The sequence below is a fragment of the Erinaceus europaeus genome, chromosome 13 (genome assembly GCF_950295315.1).
Source record: "Erinaceus europaeus chromosome 13, mEriEur2.1, whole genome shotgun sequence".
NCBI lineage: Eukaryota > Metazoa > Chordata > Mammalia > Eulipotyphla > Erinaceidae > Erinaceus > Erinaceus europaeus.
The window spans coordinates 95,238,170-95,258,919 of record NC_080174.1 but is presented as its reverse complement, the minus strand read 5'-3'; the positions used below and the strand labels follow the sequence as shown (position 1 = coordinate 95,258,919).

General features: G+C 40.5%; 1 protein-coding gene and 1 pseudogene across 1 annotated transcript; one reads left to right on the top strand and one right to left on the bottom strand.

The window, feature by feature from the left end:
* LOC103128075 (heterogeneous nuclear ribonucleoprotein A1-like) overlaps window positions 1–20,750 on the bottom strand; it is a 150,672-nt pseudogene that overhangs the window by 79,108 nt on the left and 50,814 nt on the right.
* LOC107523612 (zinc finger protein 14-like) lies at window positions 680–17,338 on the top strand. The gene is made up of 3 exons (XM_060205037.1): window positions 680–1,480; window positions 1,646–1,703; window positions 16,081–17,338. Exons 1-3 carry the CDS (start codon window positions 1,447–1,449, stop codon window positions 17,240–17,242), a joined length of 1,254 nt encoding a protein of 417 aa, XP_060061020.1. The 5' UTR covers window positions 680–1,446; the 3' UTR covers window positions 17,243–17,338.

Sequence of the window (20,750 nt, the reverse complement as noted above, 5' to 3'; positions counted from 1 at the left end):
GTGCAGGGGACTGAATCTGGGACTTTGGAGCCTCAGGCATGGGAGTCTGTTTGCATAACCATTATGTTATCTACCCCTGCCCTATTTATTCCCTTTTGCTTCACTTGTTGTTTTATTGTTGTAGTTGCTGTTTTTGTCATTGTTGTTGTTGGATTGGACAGAGAGAAATGGAGAGAGGAGGGGAAGACAGAAAGGGGGAGAGAAAGATACCTGCAGACCTGCTTCGCCCCTTTGAAGCGACTCCCCTGCAGGTGAGGAGCCAGGGGCTCAAACTGGGATCCTTAGGCTGGTTCCACTTGCAGTTAACCCGCTGCACTACCGCTTGACTTCCATTTACTAGATTTTTGTGGATGTTTTTGTTGAAGAAAAGTTAAAAGGTTGGAAGATGTCAGTAGAATTTGTGGGCTTTGTCGTGGTCCTAATAGAGAGGATAACTCATTAAATCTTTCCATAACCTCTTCTGTTTCCATTGCACAGCTAGGGTATTGTACCTTTTATTCACTACAGTATCTTCGATCTAGGGTCCATACTGTCCAGTGAAGAGGCTGTGTTGCTAGATTTAAACAGTCTCAAGCTATTGGTGTGATTGATCTTCCATTTTCTGGCCTGAAAGACATTCAGGGAAAGAGGAAGAGATGGCAGTTTCTTTGGTAAGTGACTTGCCAACATCAATGTCTGTTTTTTTTTCCTCTTGAATAAGTTGAATTTCAATTGATACATGTTTCATTTACTGTTTCTTTTTTTCCCATCATATTTCTTTTTGTATGTCTTTCTCTTTCTGCCAGGGCACTGCTCTTTTCTGGCTTAATGTTGGGTCAGGGAAGAGAGCCTGGAACCTGAGTGACAAGGCAGAAACTTTTCATTATCTCCCCCGCCCTACTATTTATTTTCACATTTTTTATTATGTAATTTTTATTTATAAGATTTTAATGCTGTGGTCTGGGAGATGGCACAGTAGTTAAGGAACTAGACACTCAAGCATGAGGTCCTGAGTTCTGTCGCTGGCAGCACACGTACCAGAGTGATGTCTGGCTCTTTCTCTTCTTCTGTTTCTTATGAATACAATAATAAAATCTTAAAAAATAAATTGAAATGCACACCAGACCATAGGATAAGAGGATTATAATTCCATACAGTTCCCACCACCAGAATGCCATATCCTATCTCCTCTCAAAAATATAAATAAGAAAATAGACACTGGGTGTAATGAATTCATAATGAAGCCACAGTGATAAAAAAAAAAATAAAAGATGGGATAAAAAAGAACACGTGATGATTATGATAAATTTGTTAGAAATGAAACAGGAAGAGGTCTGGGAGGTTACACAGTGGTAAAGCTTTGGACTCTCAAGCATGAGGTGCCAAGTTTGATCCCTAGCTGTGATATTCACTCAAGAGGAGTGGGCACTATTAAATCCTTCAGAGAAGAAACTCTACAGAGATGTGATGTGTGAAAACTTGAGGAACTTTCATTCACTAGGTAACTAACTGCCTTAATTTTCAACTAGACGACAAATCAATTTTTGTTCACCAGTGCAGAGACAAAGATACTGTTCAGTGAACAGGGTTTGATTGTGACTCATGATGAATGAAAAGTTCAATCAATTTGTATAATTTCTTTTTGTTTTATATTTTGCAATTTTAGAAAAGATACAAGAACGTTCCACCAAAGGGCAGCATATCTTGCATGGAAGTAAACAAAGGTGAGAGTCACATTTACAATAAAGCATGATGTACCACCTAAGAAGCTACTGTGTGTTGTTGTGCGTGGGCCGCGGAGAAGAGAGAGAGAGGGGATCCGGAGCAAAGAGGAAACACAAATCTTTATTTGCACTGGTACCTCAGAGTTGGGTGCTAGAGAAGCAGGTTGGGAGTAACCATAGCACTCCAGGATAGGATAATAACTCTCGTGAGAATGGGAGGGGGGGAGGAGTAGTCAAAGCACTCCAAATATCGCGGGGATATAGACAATGTCCTGAGGGCATAACATGGTGGAACAGGCACTCCGAGAATGTCGTGGGAATTAGCAGTAGCCTGAGGGGACAACATGGCAGATGTGATGCATCTGCACAATTTCCCAGCAACTGTGTTTTCAAAAGAACTCACAGCGGAGAGAAAGAAACCTCATGAATCTAACCATGTAGTCTTAACGTTCATTTAAGCCAGTTTTCTTAGATTTGAAAGATCTCACAGTGGAAAGAAACCCAGTGGATGTAAACAGCAAAATATTGATTCAAGTCTGTCATCTTTGTCATCATGAAATAACTCACAATGGAGAGAAATGATGAATATAAGCACTGTTGAAAACATTCTATTATTCTGCTCTTTGTAAACATGAAAGAAATCACAGTGACACAAAACCCCATGAATGTAATAAAGTGTTAGATGTTCCACTAAATTCAAATACATGAAAATATTCACAATGGAAATCAATCTTGAGCATAAACTGCACTAAGAGTAGAAAGAAAGATGCACCATGTTCAGCGGGGAAGCAATTACAGAAGCCAGACCTTCTACCTTCTGCAACCCACAATGACCCTGAGTCCATGCTCCCAGAGGGATAGAGAATGGGAAAGCTACTGGGGAGGGGGTTGGATATGGAGATTGGGCGGTGGGAATTGTGTGGAGTTGTACCCCTCCTACCCTATGGTTTTGTTAATTAATCCTTTCTTAAAAAAAGAAAGAAAGAAAGAAAGAAAGATGCAACCTGAGATATGATGCAGAGGCTAGTGGTTCAATGTAATAGTTCTCGGGTGTGAGCTTCTGCACTCCATGGGTTGTTATGTTCTGTTTTATTGTGTCTCTATCGCTCTATCTTGTGATAATATATAAGTAAATATACTTAAATGTAGGGATGACAGTTCCATGATACAAGTGAATGCATACCTCTGATTATTCTATAAATGTAAAGAATGAGTAACTATTTTTATTCTTTGTCTCAAATTCTAATATATAAAAAATCCACTTGGTACTGAGAACTTACTGATGTCAACAATGCTTAGATGTATTCTAACCAGGAATGGTTTTTGCACATATCACTGGAATTAGAAAAACAATTCTTGCCCTGGGAGTCGAGTTGTAGCACATTGGGTTAAGTGCACATAGCGCAAAGCGCAAGGACCAACATGAGGATCCTGGTTCAAGCCCCCAGCACCCCACCAGCAGGGGAGTTGCTTCACAAGCATTGAAGCAGGTCTGCTGGTCTCTCTTTCCCCCTCTCTGTCTTTTGCTCCTCTCCATTTCTCTGTCCTATCCAGCGACATCAACAACAGTTACAACAATAGAAAAAGGGGAGTCAAAAGGGAATAAATAAATGAATAATTAAAAAAAAGACAATTCTTGGGAGTCAGTTACACAGCAGGTTAAGCACACGTGTCATCAAGCCAAGGAGTGGCATAAGGATCCTGGTTTAATCCCTGAGCTCACCACCTGAAATGGAGTTGCTTCACAGGTGTTGAAGAAGATCTGCAGATGTCTCTAACACTCTACCTCTCTGTCTTCTACTCTCTCCATTTCTCTTTCCTAACAATGACAACATCAGTAAGAACAGTAATAGTAATCACAACAACAATCAATTTTTTTTTATTACCTTCTGTTGTGATTATTACTGTTGTTGGATGGGACAGAGAATTTGAGAGAGAAGAAGATGGGGAGAGAAAGACACCTGCAGACCAGCTTCACCACCTGTGAAGCAACTTAAGCCTATGCCATGTGCACTTAACCTGATGCACTACCACCTAGCCCTCAATCAAAAAATTTTTTTAAAAGACAACACTTTATATATAAAAAAAAAAGATAAACAATTCTTATCAGTGTAGATATTTTAGAATGACTTTACAGACCTAGTAAGTAACTTGTACTGGAGAGCCCAGTGAATGTAAAACAATGGAATAAGAATGGATGCTACAATATGTGAATCTTAAAACTTTTTTATGTATTTATTTTCCCTTTTTTGGTTACCTTGGTTTTTATTATTGTCATTATTGTTGTTATTGATGTTAGATAGGACAGAGATAACTGGAGAGAGGAGGGTTCTGTCGTTAGCGCAGTGGGTTCAGCGCACGTGGCGGGAAGCTCAAGGACCACCATAAGGATCAAGGTTCCAGTCCCTGGCTCCGCACCTGTAGGGGGTCGCTTCACAGGTGATGAAGCAGGTCTGCAGGTGTCCGTCTTTCCTTCTCTCCATTTCTCTTTGTCCTATCCAGCAATTAGAGCAATGGCAATAATGACAACAACAAAAAAACAAATGGGGGAAAATTGAAAAAAGAAAAAGTGATGAATGGAACACCCGTGGTGGGACTTTAATTAGCTGTGGTCTATCACAGCTGATCCAGGGACTCAAAGGGGCCAGGTAAGAGGGTCAGAAAGTGGTGAGAACTCAGCATGGCTCTAGGCTGAGGCGTGCTGACACCAACCTGGGACTCTGGAGCTGCAGAAATGAGAATCTGCAGAACCATTATGCTACCTAGCCTCTGCATACAACAGTTTTGTAATTCAATACTCCCTGGATTAAAGGATTTCTTGTTTTGTCGTCCATTCACTTATTTACTCATGTATTTATTTTATTAGTGGTTTAATAATGATTAACAACATCCTTGATTCCCACCACCAGAGTTCCATGTCCACCAGAGTGCCCTCCACTGGAAGCTTCCATATTCTTTATCCCTCTGGGAGTGTGTATATTTAAAGTCTAATTTTTTAAAGATTTTTTTTATATTTGTTTATTCTCTTTCATTGCCCCTTGTTTTTTTTATTGTTGTTGTCATCATTGTTGGATAGGACAGAGAGAAATGGAGGGAGAGAGAAAGATAGACACCTCCAATCTGCTTCACCCCTTGTGAAGCAACGCCCCTGTAGGTGAGAAGCTAGGTTCTTGAACCAGGATCCTTAAGCTTTGTGCTTTGCGTCACCTGGAGTGTGTATTTTTATTGTCACCAAGGTTATGGTTGGGGCTTAGTTCCATAAGTGTGAATCCACTGCTCCTGCTGGCCATTTTTTTTTCTATTTAATTTGATAGGACAGAGAGAGAAATTGAGAGGGGAGAAGGAGAGAGAGGGACCAGGTGGTGGCATGCCTAATTTGTGTAGTAGTTGTGGTGATCATTTTCTAAGGCTCCGGAATTGTGCTCGCAGAAATAAAATGATTAGTAGTTGATTCGTGAATAGAGGTAGAAACGCCAATGAATTTTAACTATCGATTCAGCCCACTGTGCCCAGATTTTACCATCTCAACCTGTCAGTTTGAAGCTATGGAGCCGATTTTACAGCTTTAGTCATTGAAAAAAATAGCTAGCATAATTGTCAAAGTCTGTCATTTGGTTGACACTTCAGGCAGAAGTATTTGAGCTGATGAGGTTCTGAGAGCTCAGCAGCCACTGCAGTTAGTGACTGTTGTGTCAGACACACAGAGGCGCGAACACACTGCTGGCGGCCTCATGTTGTCACAGAGATGTGGTCGTTGCCATGACCCATCTTGCAGACTGTGGCGTTCTTAGAAAAGTCAGCTGTAAGTAGAAAAAATCAGTAGTGAAAACTGACATGTCTCTGATATCTGATTACTGTAAGAAATGGCGACTAATCCCTAGCACTGCAAAAACAGTATCATCTGTTTTCCATCTACACCATGCTTTGGCCTCGCGTGAGCTTAATGTGCAGCTTGGCGATACGAGAATCCAGCATGAAGCCCAGCCAGTCTATCTTGGTGTTACTCTCGATCGCACTCTGTCATTTCACGAACATCTCATAAAAACTGCTGCAAAGGTGAGCGCGAGGAATAACATCATTGCAAGACTGGCCAGCTCCTCATGGGGCACGAGCGCTTCCACACTATGATCATCATCTCTGGCATTATGCTATTCCACTGCAGAATACTGTGCCCCAGTATGGTTCCGTAGCCCCCATGTCCACTTGGTGGATTCCAAATTATATTCCTCCATGAGGATAATTTCTGGAACCATCCGTACCACCCCGGTTCCATGGCTGCCAGTTCTTAGCAACATCGCCCCGCCAGATATTTGTCGGGATGCGGCATCATCTAAGTTCATTTCCCAAGTCTACGCTCGACCGGACCTACCAATATACGTGGATATCTTCGCCCACCCTGTCCAACGCTTGACGTCTCGTCACCCAATCTGGTCCCCTATGCCTACACTGAACTTCTCTGTTCCAGTCTCTTGGAAACAGAATTGGCAGTCAGCTGAGGTAAAGACCAAACACCTCATCACAGACCCCAGCAAGCGTCAACCCGGCTTTGACCTAGCACGTTATGATTGGGCCCTCCTCAATCGCTATGGAACAGGCCATGGCCGGTGCACCGCTATGTTCCATTGCTGGGGAGCCAGAGACAACCCGCACTGCCCCTGCGGCTCCAGACAGACTATGACCCACATAGTCAACGACTGCCACCTCTCCAGATTCAAAGGAGGTCTCGAAAGTTTACATCAGGCTCAACCTGACGCTGTTGACTGGCTACGGAAGAAGGGCAAATGCTAGAAGAAGCCAATCTTGGATGGACCTTGAAAAAATCATGTTGAGTGAAATAAGTCAGAAACAGAAGTATGAATATGGGATGATCTCACTCTCAGGCCGAAGTTGAAAAATAAGATCAGAAAAGAAAATACAAGTAGAACCTGAAATGGAATTGGCGTATTGTACCAAAGTAAAAGACTCTGGGGTGGCTGGGTGGGGAGAATACAGATCCAAGAAGGATTCAGAGGACCTTGTGGGGTTGTATTGTTAAATGGGAAAATGGGGAATGTTATGCATGTACAAACTATTGTACTTACTGTTGAATGTAAAACATCAATTCCCCAATAAAAAAAAAAAAGAGCAAAAAATAAAAAATAAATAAAAACACAAGAATCCAAACCTAAACGACCAGGCTCCAGGCAGCATTGGGCTCCAGGCAGAGACATCTCTGTTTCCGGGAGAGTCAGCTTAGGCCAGCCCCACGGGTTGCTGTGACATGTAGTTCTGACGGATCTTCTTCCGCTGCTGCTAGCGAGGCAGTGGACTACAACTCCCGTCAGTCTGTGCGGCCCCACCGGGGTCCTGCACTCGCGCGGCTGGGCGGCAGGTTTGAGTTGCTGTAGCTGCCAGTCGGCCAAGCAGAGTCTGTTGCAAGGCGGCGTCAGGTCAGTCGCAGCATGTGGGTCTCGGGTGGCGGAGGGAGCCGGGCGAGGCCTCAGGTGACCGGCCTTAAAGACGGGGGGCTCTGCGTATGTTGGGAGGTGCCCGGCCGCGCCTCTGGCCAATCTGCGCCGCCTCCCTGCTGATCTGGGTCCCGCTTCCCCCTCGCCCCGCTTTGGGGCCCGCGGAGCTGCGGGGAGGTGCCGGGCCCGCTGGGGCGCAGCGTGAGCCGCTAGGGCGGGCGCAGGGTGTCCCGCCAGGCTCCGGCAGGGCTCTAGCCGGCGTCTGCGGGCGCAGACCCGCGGCGAGAGCAGCGCTGAGCGCGGCGGCCTCTGGCCTTGGTCGGGGGCAGACCGGCGTGTCTGCGCAGGCGCGGGGCTGCGGTTCCGAGTGCGCGTGGCGCCTGCGCGGTTGTGCGGCTGCAGGTGGCCTTCAGCTGCGTGTCTGCGGCTGGGCGGGACTGGCCTGCTGGAGCTGGTCCCGCTGCAGGATCCTGTGCAGCGACTCTGTGGCAGATTCACGTGCCGCTGCGAAGCCGGTTGGGGCAAACCTAGGCATTGGAGACGCTCAGTCGCTATTATTATTTCAATACTTTGTTCTCTCTCTCTTTTTTTGAACTGAGAACTGCTCAGCTCTGGTTTATGGTGTGCAGGGGATTGAATCTGGGACTTTGGAGCCTCAGGCATGGGAGTCTGTTTGCATAACCATTATGTTATCTACCCCTGCCCTATTTGTTCCCTTTTGCTTCCCTTGTTTTATTGTTGTAGTTGCTGTTGTTGTTATTGATGTTGTTGGATTGGACAGAGAGAAATGGAGAGAGGAGGGGAAGACAGAAAAGGGGAGAGAAAGACAGAAGTTGCCCCTTTGAAGCAACTCCCCTGCAGGTGGGGAGCCAGGGGCTCAAACTGGGATCCTTAGGCTGGTTCCACTTGCAGTTAACCCGCTGCACTACCGCTTGACTTCCATTTACTAGATTTTTGTGGATGTTTTTGTTGAAGAAAAGTTAAAAGGTTGGAAGGAGATATCAGTAGAATTTGTGGGCTTTGTCATGGTCCTAATAGACAGGATAACTCATTAAATCTTTCCAGAACCTCTTCTGTTTCCATTGCACAGCTAGGGTATTGTACCTTTTATTCACTACAGTATCTTCGATCTAGGGTCCATATTGTCCAGTGAAGAGGCTGTGCTGCTAGATTTAAACAGAGTCTCAAGCTATTGCTGTGATTGATCTTCCATTTTCTGGCCTGAAAGACATTCAGGGAAAGAGGAAGAGATGGCAGTTTCTTCGGTAAGTGACTTGCCAACATCAATGTCTGTTTCTTTTTCCTCTTGAATAAGTTGAATTTCAATTGATACATGTTTCATTTACTGTTTCTTTTTTTCCCATCATATTTCTTTTTGTATGTCTTTCTCTTTCTGCCAGGGCACTGCTCTTTTCTGGCTTAATGTTGGGTCAGGGAATAGAGCCTGAAACCCGAGAGACAAGGCAGAAACTTTTCATTATCTCCCCCGCCCTACTATTTATTTTCACATTTTTTATTATGTAATTTTTATTTATAAAATTTTAATGCTGTGGTCCGGGAGATGGCACAGTAGTTAAGGAACTAGACACTCAAGCATGAGATCCTGAGATCTGTCGCTGGCAGCACACGTACCAGAGTGATGTCTGGCTCTTTCTTTTCTAATGTTTCTCATGAATACAATAATAAAATCTTAAAAAATAAATTGAAATGCACACCAGACCATAGGATAAGAGGACTATAATTCCATACAGTTCCCACCACCAGAATGCCATATCCTATCCCCTCTCTTGATAACTTCTCTATTCTTTATCCCTCTGTTGGTATGGACCCAAGACCATTATGGGGTCCAAAAGGAGGAAGGTCTAGCTTCTGTAATGGCTTCCCTACTGCACATGAGCATTAACATTTCAATCCATACTCCAGCCTGTCTGCCTCTTTTTGTAGTGGGGCAGAGCTCTGGGGAAGCAGGACTCTTATTTTATTTATTTTTAATTATTTCAATGAGAGAGACCAGCATAGTGCTCAACTCTGGCGTACCTTGATGGTTGGGGTTGAGAGCCTCAAGTATGGAAGTATTTTGCATAACCACTTACTCTTAAATCTCTAACTTTCCATTTAGTATTATCACTGAGACCCGTTGTCACCATTGTTGAATGTCATTATATATAGATAGATACAGATATAAATAGATATAAGAAAAGGGGCGGGGTGAAGACTTCTCTCTACAGCTGTTGGAGAGATGGGTCTTGAACACATCTGAGTTCTCACAGGTGATCATTTGTGGTCTCCACTTGGTATGCCACCATAAAGACCCTCTGAAATAATTGTTGAATACCAACACATATCTCATGTTGTAAGTGCAACTTTGTCACAGCTAGATATTGAGTTTCAAGCCCTGACAACACAGCTAGACATGAAAAGGGAACCTTCATGTGTGTTACTCTGGCATCTTTCCTGTTTTTTGTTGTTTTGTCTAATCTTCTATCTAGAGAAAATAAATAAAATTGTTTCACCAGGAATATTGGATTCATGCACAAATAAGCTGCAATAGAATAAATACTTCCTACGGTTGAGACTCTTCAGCTTTCTCTCTTTTTTAATTTAATTTTTTATTTTATTTATAAAAAGGAAACACTGACAAAACCATAGGATAAAAGGGGTACAACTCCACACAGTTCCCACGCAAGATCATTGTGAGATGCAGAAGTCTGCCTTCTGGAATTACTTCCCCACTATACATAGGCATTGACAGGTTGACCCATACTCCCAGCCTGCCTCTCTATTTCCCTGGTGGGTTGGGGTTCTGTGGAATCTGTGTTCCAGGACAGATTGGTGAATTTGTTTATTTTCGTTATATTTCATAGGGTCTGTGGCTATACTAGTTTTTTTTTTTCCCCCTCAGACAGACAATTTCTGTCTGTCTTTAATAATAAAAATAAAGTTAAAAACAAATTTTTTTAAGTTAGGAAAAAAACCTCCATTCTTTAAAAAAAAAAAGAAGTAGAAAATAATAATAACAAATCAATGGGCTTCATCAAATTGAAAAACTGCACAGCCAAAGAAACTATCACACAAACAAAGGGATCCCTCAGAGAATGGGAGAAGACCTTCAGATGCCTTATCAGACAAGAAATGAAGAACCACATATAAAAAGAGCTCAGCAAAGTTAGCAACAAAAAACCAAATGTCCCCAACCAAAAATGGGCAGAGGATATGAACAGAATATTCACAACAGAAGAAATCAAAAAGGCTAACAAACACATGAAAAATTGCTCCAGGTCACTGATAGTCAAAGAAATGCAAATAAAGACAACTTTGAGCTAGCACCTCACCCCTGTGAGAATGGCAGACATCAAAAAGGATAGCAGCAACATATGCTGGAGAGGCTGTGGGGACAGAGGAACCCTTCTACACTGCTGGTGGGAATGTATATTGGTCCAACCTCTGTGGAGATCTGTCTGGAGAACTCTCAGAAAGCTAGACATGGACTTTCCATATGACCTAGTAATTCCTTCCCTGGGGATTGTTGGTATGCTTCTAATTCTGCTTTTAAAAACCCCTCCTGTTTCATTTGGTTTAATCCCCCCTGCTTAACATTATATTCTATTTACATAACCACTGTATTCTATTTACATAACTACTGCAGGGCATTGGTTCAATTCCCACTGGTTGATGATGTGTTTTTGCTCCGCCCCTCTCCTTGTCACACCCTGATTTTCACCAGTCACTTTTCTCTCCACCCTCTCTACGTCACATCCTGTTCACACCCTACTTGGAAAGTATATAAGAATAGCATTGTTACTTTTAGGTAGTTGTAGTTAGTTTTAGTTTAGCTCCCCTTAGATTGTGCTGCATTCTACATAAATAAAGAGATACTGCCTACAGCTCAACCATGAGTCCCGGGTCATCTGTCTCCTCTCGGGAAGCCAGCCCGTCAGAGGATATACCCCAAGGACACTATAACATCCAACCAAAAAGATATGTATACACCTATGTTCATAGCAGCACAATTTGTATTAGTTAAAACCTGGAAGCAACCCAGGTGCTCAACAACAGATGAGTGGCTGAGAAAGCTGTGGTATATATACACAATGGAATACTACGCAGCTATTAAGAACAGTGAACACACCTTCTCTGACTCATCTTGGATGGTACTTGAAGGAATTTTTTCTCTTTTTTAAAGTAGATTTTTTAAATATTTGTGTATTTATTTAATAAAGGATTGAGAAATGGATGGGGCAGAGGAGATAGCAAGGGAGACACAGAGAGAAACCTGCAGCCCTGCTTCACATTTCATGAAGCTTTCCTCAAGTATATGGGGACAGGAGGCTTGAACTGGGTATTTGCACATTTTAAAATGAACACTTAATGTGTGCCACCACTTAACCCCCTAGCCTTCTTTTTCTCTCTACCCAGCATTGTATACAGGATGAACTATTATGTTGATTAGTGACACAGAACTGTTGAAAATGTTTTAATTTTTGCAGATAAAAGTAATGGCATTACTCCAGTATTCCCACTGAGAAAGATGTCTTTCCTGGGATATCAGAGACCTAACAAAATTCTGCTTAGTTTTTATGTATGCTTTTCTTAATCTTTGTGTAAGATATTATAAAATTCAGTAAATCTACAAAAGGGTATTAACCCAGAATTACTCTTTTAAAAAAATAAAACATTATTGTTCTAATATGCAGATATCTGACATTCAGGGACTGAGCGATTTTTAATTGCCCTGTGACTAAACATCTTCTTGGTTAAAGAGATTATAAATGACTTTCTGTGCATTTACTGTGGTTGTTCATGTTACTCTACTGAGTTATGTGAGTACATATATTGCTGATTAGCGCTTTGATGTATAGCATGTAAATATGCTTTATTTTATTTTACTGCATTTCTTAGTCTTGGGGTTAGGTTTTGTGATTATACCAAATATTTTCAACGTGATGTAGTCTCAGTGGTACATTTTTTCCACTAATTTTTTTATCATTGATGTTGAGCTCAGGTCTCTGAAGACATTTCCAAATCAGATATTATGTACTGTACTGAGGATGACTTCTATAGGTTTTTGGTTACTGTTATAACATCCATGTGCATCTTAAGGACCATAAAACCCTTTCACTGCTGCAGACTTTCCACAATGGTTCCTTCGTCCTGGTAGCATCTTTTTCTATTTATAAATTATATTATACTTCCTATGACAGGCAGAAATTGAGGAGGATGTATATTACTGGATTACTGTTCTTCTTGGCGTTCCCTTTTTTTTCTGTCACCTGGTTTATTTCCTTTTTTCCCCCCTTTTCTTGCCCTTGTTTTTGAATCCTTGTTGTGGTTATTGTTATTGTTGATGTCGCTCATTGTTGGATAGGACAGAGAGAAATGGAGAGAGGAGGGGAAGACAGAGTGAGAGAGAAACTAAAGACTCCTGCAGACATGCTCCGCCGATTGTGAAGTGACTCCCCTGCAGCTGGGGAGCTGGGGGCTTGAACCAGGATCTCCACTCTGGTTCTTGTACTTTGCACCTCATGCACTTAACCCACTGCACTATGGCCCAACCCTAAACCACTGTTATTTTCTGAGCTCATTGTGAGAACTTTGAAACCACTCCTGCAGAACGCCATTTTTTTCTTTCCATTTTATTTGATAGGAGACACCTGCAGGCCTGTTCACTACTCATGAAGTGTCCCCCACTCAGGAGGGAAGCAAGTGTCAAACCTAAGTCTTGTATCATTGTGATATGTACCCTTAACCAGATGCACCCTGCCCTGCACCTGTTAATAATAAAGAGCTGTGTGGCTTGAGATATTTCATTTCTTTTCTTTTTTAATATTTTATTTATTTATGAGAAAGATAGCAGGAGAGAGAACCAGACATCACTCTGGCACATGTGATGCTAGGGATCAAACTCGGCACCTCATGCTTGAGAGTCCAAAGCTTTACCACTGTGTCACCTCCCAGACCTCTTCCTGTTTCATTTCTAACAAACTTATCATAATCATCACGTGTTCTTTTTTTATCCCATATTTTATTTATTTATTTTATCACTGTGGCTTCATTATGAATTCATTATACCCAGTGTATATTTTTGAGTTTTCTATAGGTGAAGAGAATTTAATAAGGAAATTGAAGTAAAGATATATCTATCTGTGTGTGTGTGATGTGAAATTATTATTCATATATAATAAATGAAATTTATGTTTATTTTCTTTTTATGAGAAGAACTGAAGATAGAAGAAGACACACCAACTTTGAGCTCTAAGTCCCCAGGGGCTATAGGTTCAATTCCAGTTACCTTCTACTTCACTCTCAAATTCTCTTCACTTATATAAACTTTACATTATAAATAAGGAAATGTCCAAAACTTCTCCACCACTTGTGAGGAATGCAGTGTCACCCCCTCCCCCTGTGCATTGTGAGAACTAGGATATATAGAATCTTGGTCTTTTATATGGTAACATGAGCATCCTATCAGCTGTACTCCCACACAACTTTAAGGTTTTATCATTTACTAATTACAAAAGTATAGAGCGGAAGAGTGAGAATAGGGATATTTCTCTTGTCACGTGAGATGCCAGGGATTGAACTTGGCCTTGTGAGAGGCCATTGTTATAATCAATGTACCAACTTCTAGACCATAATTAAGAGGTATTTAATTTTCAAGTCACCAAAGACATGTTTGCAGATGAGACAATCCTTCACAGGCTTCCTAAAGTAGAGACTGAATGGCTAATCTGCTGTCACTCTCATTTTCTCACATGAACACATTGCACATATTTTAGGGCTCAGTGACTTATGAAGATGTAGCTGTGATATTCACACAAGAGGAGTGGGCACTATTGAATCCTTCAGAGAAGAAACTCTACAGAGATGTGATGTGTGAAAACTTGAGGAACTTTCTTTCAATAGGTAACTCTAATTGCCTTAATTTTCAACTAGAAGAGAAATCACTTTTTTGTTCACCAGTGTAGAGACGGAGATATTGTTTAGTGAACAAGGTTTGATTGTGACTCATGATGGATGAAAAGTTCAATTGATTTGTATAATTTCTTTTTGTATTAGTTAATTTATTATTATTACTTTACCAGAGCACTGTTCAACTCTGGCTTATGGTGGTGCGGGGGATTGAACCTGAGAATTTGTAGGCTCAGGCATGAGAGTCTGTTTGCATAACCATATGCTGTTTACCCTCTGCCTCGAGTTTTATAATTTCTAATACGTTTTATATTTTGCAATTTTAGAAAAGATACAAGAACATTCCACCAAAGGGCAGCATATCTTGCATGGAAGTAAACAAAGGTGAGAGTCACATTTATAATAAAACATGATGTACCACCTAAAAAATGACTGTGTTTTCAATAGTGTTGTCTCTGTAATTTACTGAAATCAGGTGCCTGCATGGTTTCCCTGAATAAGTAGACTCATGGGTTCTTAATAGTGTGCTCTCTACTGACCTAACAATTGCATCCCTTTTAATACAGTTCATTCAGAAAATGAAAGTTATAGTCACTGCCACAAATAGATCAATTTTCAAATGAGCAAATCAAAAATACTTCATGACTAGGTTATAGAATCGTTGGACAAGTGACTCCAATGTGATGTATGTGATGTACATGACTGAAGTTCCCATCTGAGGCACTGAGTACCATAATGATGTCCTACATTATCTGTCTTTTCTCCACTTTACAGGAAAATCTTTCTCACATGTAACAAGTAAATGGAATATTTTAAATAGGGGCAAAAATGTTAAGTATTTATAAAATAGTACACTTGGAAGCAATAATAATATCTTCAATGTATGAGTATCTATCTATTTAAATATCCTTTATTTATTTTCTTTTTTGTCCTTGTTTTCATTGTTGCTATATTATTGTTATTGATGTTGTCATTGTTAGATAGGACAGAGAGAAATGGAGAGAGAAGTGAGAGACAGATAGATACTTGCAGACCTGCCTCACCACCTGTGAAGCAACCCCCCTGCACGTGGGGAGCCCGGGGCTGGAACCATGATCCTTGTAAATTTTTTTATGATACTTAGACATAGCCCTTCCAGAAGAGATCAATATTTCTAGTGGAAAATTTCAACACAGATCCAAAACTTGCTATTTACCAATAGAAGTTGAATTAATGCATGTAAAATACCTTTAATGATACCATTATATTTGGCATAATATATTTATATGAAACTATTTAGGTATTATGAGTTTTATACTTAACATAATATATTTATATGAAAGTATTTAGGTATTATGAGTTTTTTTTTATTTACTTATGTATTGGATAGGGACACAGAGAAATCAATAGGAATGGGGATGTAGAGAGGGGAGAGACAAAGACTCCTGCATTCCTATTTTGCCACTTGCAAAGCTTTCCTCCTGCAGGTGTGGATGGGGGCTTGAAGCCTGTTCTTTGCTCATTGTAACATGTGCGCTCAGCCAGGTACACCACTGCCCATCCGTTTTTACCATTTTTTAACTTTACTTTTAACTTGAGATCTTTTTATTATTTTTCAATATGTGATTTTTTCATTTTGTTTTTTTAATATTTAATTATTATCCCTTTTGTTCTTGTTTTTTATTGTTGTAGTTACTATTTTTATTGTTCTTGATTTCATTGTTGGATAGGACAGAGAGAAAAGGAGAGAGGATGGGAACACGGGGAGAGAAAGATAGACACCGGCAGGCCTGTTTCATAGCCTGTGAAGCACCTCCCCTGTGGGTGGGGAGTAGGGGCCTCTAAAGAGGACCCTTACGCTTTGCACCACATGTGCTTAACCTGCTGCACTATCACTTGACTCCCTCCCTCAGTATGTTTTAGTCAAATCTATTTCTAAAGTCTGATTTCTGTGGCTTATTAAGTAAAACAATGTCCTGCATTTTGATAATCAACTACAGTGTTATTCATTAAAATGCCATTAATTCTTTGTTGTTTTACAGTAATACAACAGTAAAAATATCTGAGTGCAAAGATAGTCATAATGCTAGACTATCTCAAGAATGTGAAGTATACAACAAATCATTCACCTATCCTATTCATCTTCAAAAACATGAAAGAACTCACAGTGGAGAGAAACCCTATGAATGTAAACAGTGTACTAAAACATTCAGTCAAGCTGGTTATCTTCGGGCACATGAAAGAACTCACAGTGGGAAGAAGCCCTATGAATGTAAACTATGTATTAAAACATTCAGTTGTTCCAGTAGTCTTCGAACACATGAAAGAATTCACAGTGGAGAGAAACCCTATGAATGTAAACTATGTAGTAAAACATTCAGTTGTTCCAGTAGTCTTCTGGCACATGAAAGAATTCACAGTGGAGAGAAACCCTATGAATGTAAACAGTGTAGTAAAACATTCAGTTTATCCGGTAATCTTCAGAGACATGAAAGAATTCACAGTGGAGAGAAACCCTATAAATGTAGACAGTGCAGTAAAACATTCAGTTGTTCCAGTCATCTTCGGGCACATGAAACAATTCACAGTGGAGAGAAGCCTTATGAATGTAAACTATGTAGTAAAACATTCAGGCAATCCAAGAATCTTCAGCAACATGAAAGAATTCACAGTGGAGAGAAACCCTATGAATGTAAACAGTGTAGTAAAACATTCAGTTATTCCAGTAATCTTCTGAGACATGAAAGAATTCACAGTGGAGAGAAACCCTATGAATGTAAACTGTGTAGTAAAACATTCAGTTGTTCCAGTAATCTTCGGTCACATGAAAGACTTCATAGTGGAGAGAAACCGTATGAATGTAAGCAGTGTAGTAAAAGATTCAGTGATTCCCGTAGTTTACGTGTACATGAAAGAATTCACAGTGGAGAGAAACCCTATGAATGTAAACAATGTAGTAAAGCATTCAGTTGTTCCAGTTATCTTCGGTCACATGAAAGACTTCATAGTGGAGAGAAACCATATGAATGTAAACAGTGTAGTAAAAGATTCAGTGATTCCCGTATTTTACGGGCACATGAAAGAATTCACAGTGGAGAGAAACCCTATGAATGCAAACAGTGTAGTAAAAGATTCCGTGTTTACAATAGTTTTTGGGTACATGGAAGAATTCACAGTGGAGAGAAACCCTATGAATGCAAATAGTGTAGTAAAACATTCTGGCAATCTGGTAGTCTTCAGCAACATGAAAGAATTCGCAGTGGAGAGAAACCCTATGAATGTAAACAGTGTAGTAAAACATTCCGGAAATCTTGTGGTCATCAGCAACATGAAAGAATTCACAGCAGAGAGAAAGCCTATGAATGTAATAAGAGTAGTAAAGCATTCAGTTGTTCCAGTCATCTTCGGTCACATGAAAGAGTTCACAGTGGAAGTGCAGAAGATAGATAGCATAATGGTTATGGACACAGACTCATTCCTGAGGCTACAAAGTTCCAGGTTCAATCCCCCGCACCACCATAGGCCAGATCTGAGCAGTGCTCTGGTTAAAAAAATAAAGAATTGTTACTGGAGAGAAATACTGTGAATGTAAAGAATGTAGTAAATCATTTCATCCAGTTATCTTCAGACACATGAAAGAATTCACAGTGGAGAGAAACATTATGAATGTAAACTTTGTAGTAAAATATTCAGGCTATCCAGTAATCTTCAGACACATGAAACAATTCACAGTGCAGAGAAACCCTATGAATATAAACAATGAGGTAAAGCATTCTGGGTTTCTTCAGTAACATGAAATTTGAAAGATCTCACAGTGGAAAGAAACCCAGTGGATGTAAACAGCAAAACGTTGATTCAAGTCTGTCATCTTTGTCATCATGAAATAACTCAAAACGGAGAGAAATTTGATGAATATAAGCAGTGTTGAAAACATTCTATTAGAGAGGCAGACTGGGAGTATGGACCAACCAGTCAACGCCCATGTTCAGCGGGGAAGCAATTACAGAAGCCAGACCTTCTACCTTCTGCAACCCTCAATGACCCTGGGTCCATGCTCCCAGAGGGATAGAGAATGGGAAAGCTACTGGGGAGGGGGTGGGATATGGAGATTGGGCGGTGGGAATTGTGTGGAGTTGTACCCCTCCTACCCTATGGTTTTGTTAATCCTTTCTTAAATAAAAAGAATTAAAAAAAAACTATGTCCTATAAAAGAAGAAGAAAAAAAAATTCTATTCTGCTCTTTGTAAACATGAAAGAATTCACAGTGACACAAAACCCCATAAATGTAATAAAGTGTTAATTGTTCCACTAAATTCAAGTACATGAAACTACTCACAATGGAAATCAATCTTGAGCATAAACTGTACTAAAAAAGATGCAACCTGAGATATGATGCAGAAACTAGTGGTTCAATGTAATAGTTCTCAGGTGTGAGCTTCTGCACTCCGTGGGTAGTTATGTTCTGTTTTATTGTGTCTCTATCTTGTAATAATATATAAGTAAATATACTTAAATGTAGGGATGGCAGTTCCATGATACAAGTGAACGCATACCTCTGATTATTCTATAAATGTAAAGAATGAGTAAGTATTTTGATTCTTTGTCATAAATTCTAATATATGAGAAATCCATTTGGTACTGAGAACTTACTGATGTCAACAATGCTTAGATGTATTCTAATCAGTAATGGTTTTTGCACATATAAGATCACTGGAATTAGAAAAACAATTCTTGCCCTGGGAGTTGAGTGGTAGTGCATTGGGTTTAGTGCACGTAGCGCAAAGCACAAGGACCAACATGAGGATCCTGGTTGAAGCCCCCGGTTACCCACCTGCAGGAGAGTTGCTTCACAAGCATTGAAGCAGGTCTCTCCCCCTCTGTCTTCCACTCCTCTCCATTTCTCTGTCCTATCCAGCGACATCTACAGTAACACTTACAATAGAAAAAGGGGGGACAAAAGGGAATAAATAAATGAATAATTTAAAAAAAGAATTTTTTGGAGTCAGCCAGTTACACCACAGGTTAAGCACACGTGTCATCAAGCCAAGGAGTGGCATAAGGATCCTGGTTTAATCCCTGAGCTCACCACCTGAAATGTAGTTGCTTCACAGGTGTTGAAGATCTGCAGATGTCTGTAACACTCCACCTCTCCGTCTTCTACTCTCTCCATTTCTCTGTCCTAACAATGAGAACATCAATAAGAACAGTAATAGTAATTACAAAAACAATCAAAAAATTTTTTTATTTCCTTTTGTTGTCTGTCATTGGATGGGACAGAGAATTTGAGAGAGGAGAAGACGGGGAGAGAATGACACCTGCAGACCAGCTTCACCACCTGTGAAGCAACTTAAGCCTACACCATGTGTGCTTAACCTGATGCGCTACCACCTAGTCCCCAATCAAAAAAATTTTTTAAAGACAACCCTTTATTAAAAAAAAAGATAAACAATTCTTATCAGTGTAGATATTTTAGAATGACTTAACAGACCTAGTAAGTAACTTGTACTGGAGAGCCCAGTGAATGTAAAACAGTGGAATAAGAATGGATGCTACAATATGTGAATCTTAAAACTTTTTTTATGTATTCTCCCTTTTTTGGTGACCTTGGTGTTGTTAAAATTCGGAGGCTCTTGCTGGCCGGGCTAGCTTCACGGGCAGGTAACAGAGATGACCGGAGACATACGGCTGGGCAGGGAAGCTGTATTTCTTTATTCAAGAACAACGATTCATAAACTAAACCAAACTAATCACCAAACAGAACTCTGCTGCCTCTTTGCCCCCGCGGTGGCGCAAGCACTCTCTCTTACTCTGGAACTCAGGAACCCTCTCCGGGTTCCTTGGGGCGGGGCCAAGCGGGCCCGCGAAATTAGCAGGACTGATCCAATTTTCTTGGCGGGGGAGATCTAGAACAACCCAATGTAAAGCATACAACAATTCCCCCTTTTCTTTTTAACTAAATGACTACAGTATCAAGGGTGTGGGGTGAACAGAAAACTATATCGTACAGGCATTTTAAAAAAAGAAACTGGCACAAACATGGAGAAACATGTAAGCAAGTAACAAGAACCAGTGTGCTGTCAAGGGAAGGCCTGAGGGGGCCTTTTTTGCCTCTGTGGGCAAAACTTTATCAGCTTAAAAAAACATTTCTTGCCTCTGGCGGGCATACTTGTCTCGACGGATATTTGCATGGGGGTGGGGAACAGCCTAGAGTCCCAAAGGCAGCTGGCTGCAATTTACTTACTATGAAACAAAACTTGTTATTAGCATATTTTTAATAGAGAAGGAATTTGAGACTTTTACATATCAACAATGTCTTTTAACCTTTTGTTACACCCATTCAAGATGGAGTCACACCCTAGTTGTGCTCAGGAAAGGAAACCTCAGGCATGAGAATAAAGCATAGCCATTGTGCGATCTACCATTTCTAACAGAGAAGGTAATGGAGAGTTTTACATATCAACAAGTCTATAACATTTTTTTAGACCAACTTAGTTAAAATATATTGATTGTTAACTAATTTTTACCTCAGACTTTAAATGTAAGTCAATTTTATCTTTATGAGAATTACGTTGAAAACCCTTTTCATTTAACTTTGACTAGTAAGAATTTAGCCTTAAAGTTACTGTTTACCAAACTTTAAACATACACATAAACATGGTCATTAATACACAAGGAGAGAAACCTTTGTTACAAAGACATGCCATTTTAAACA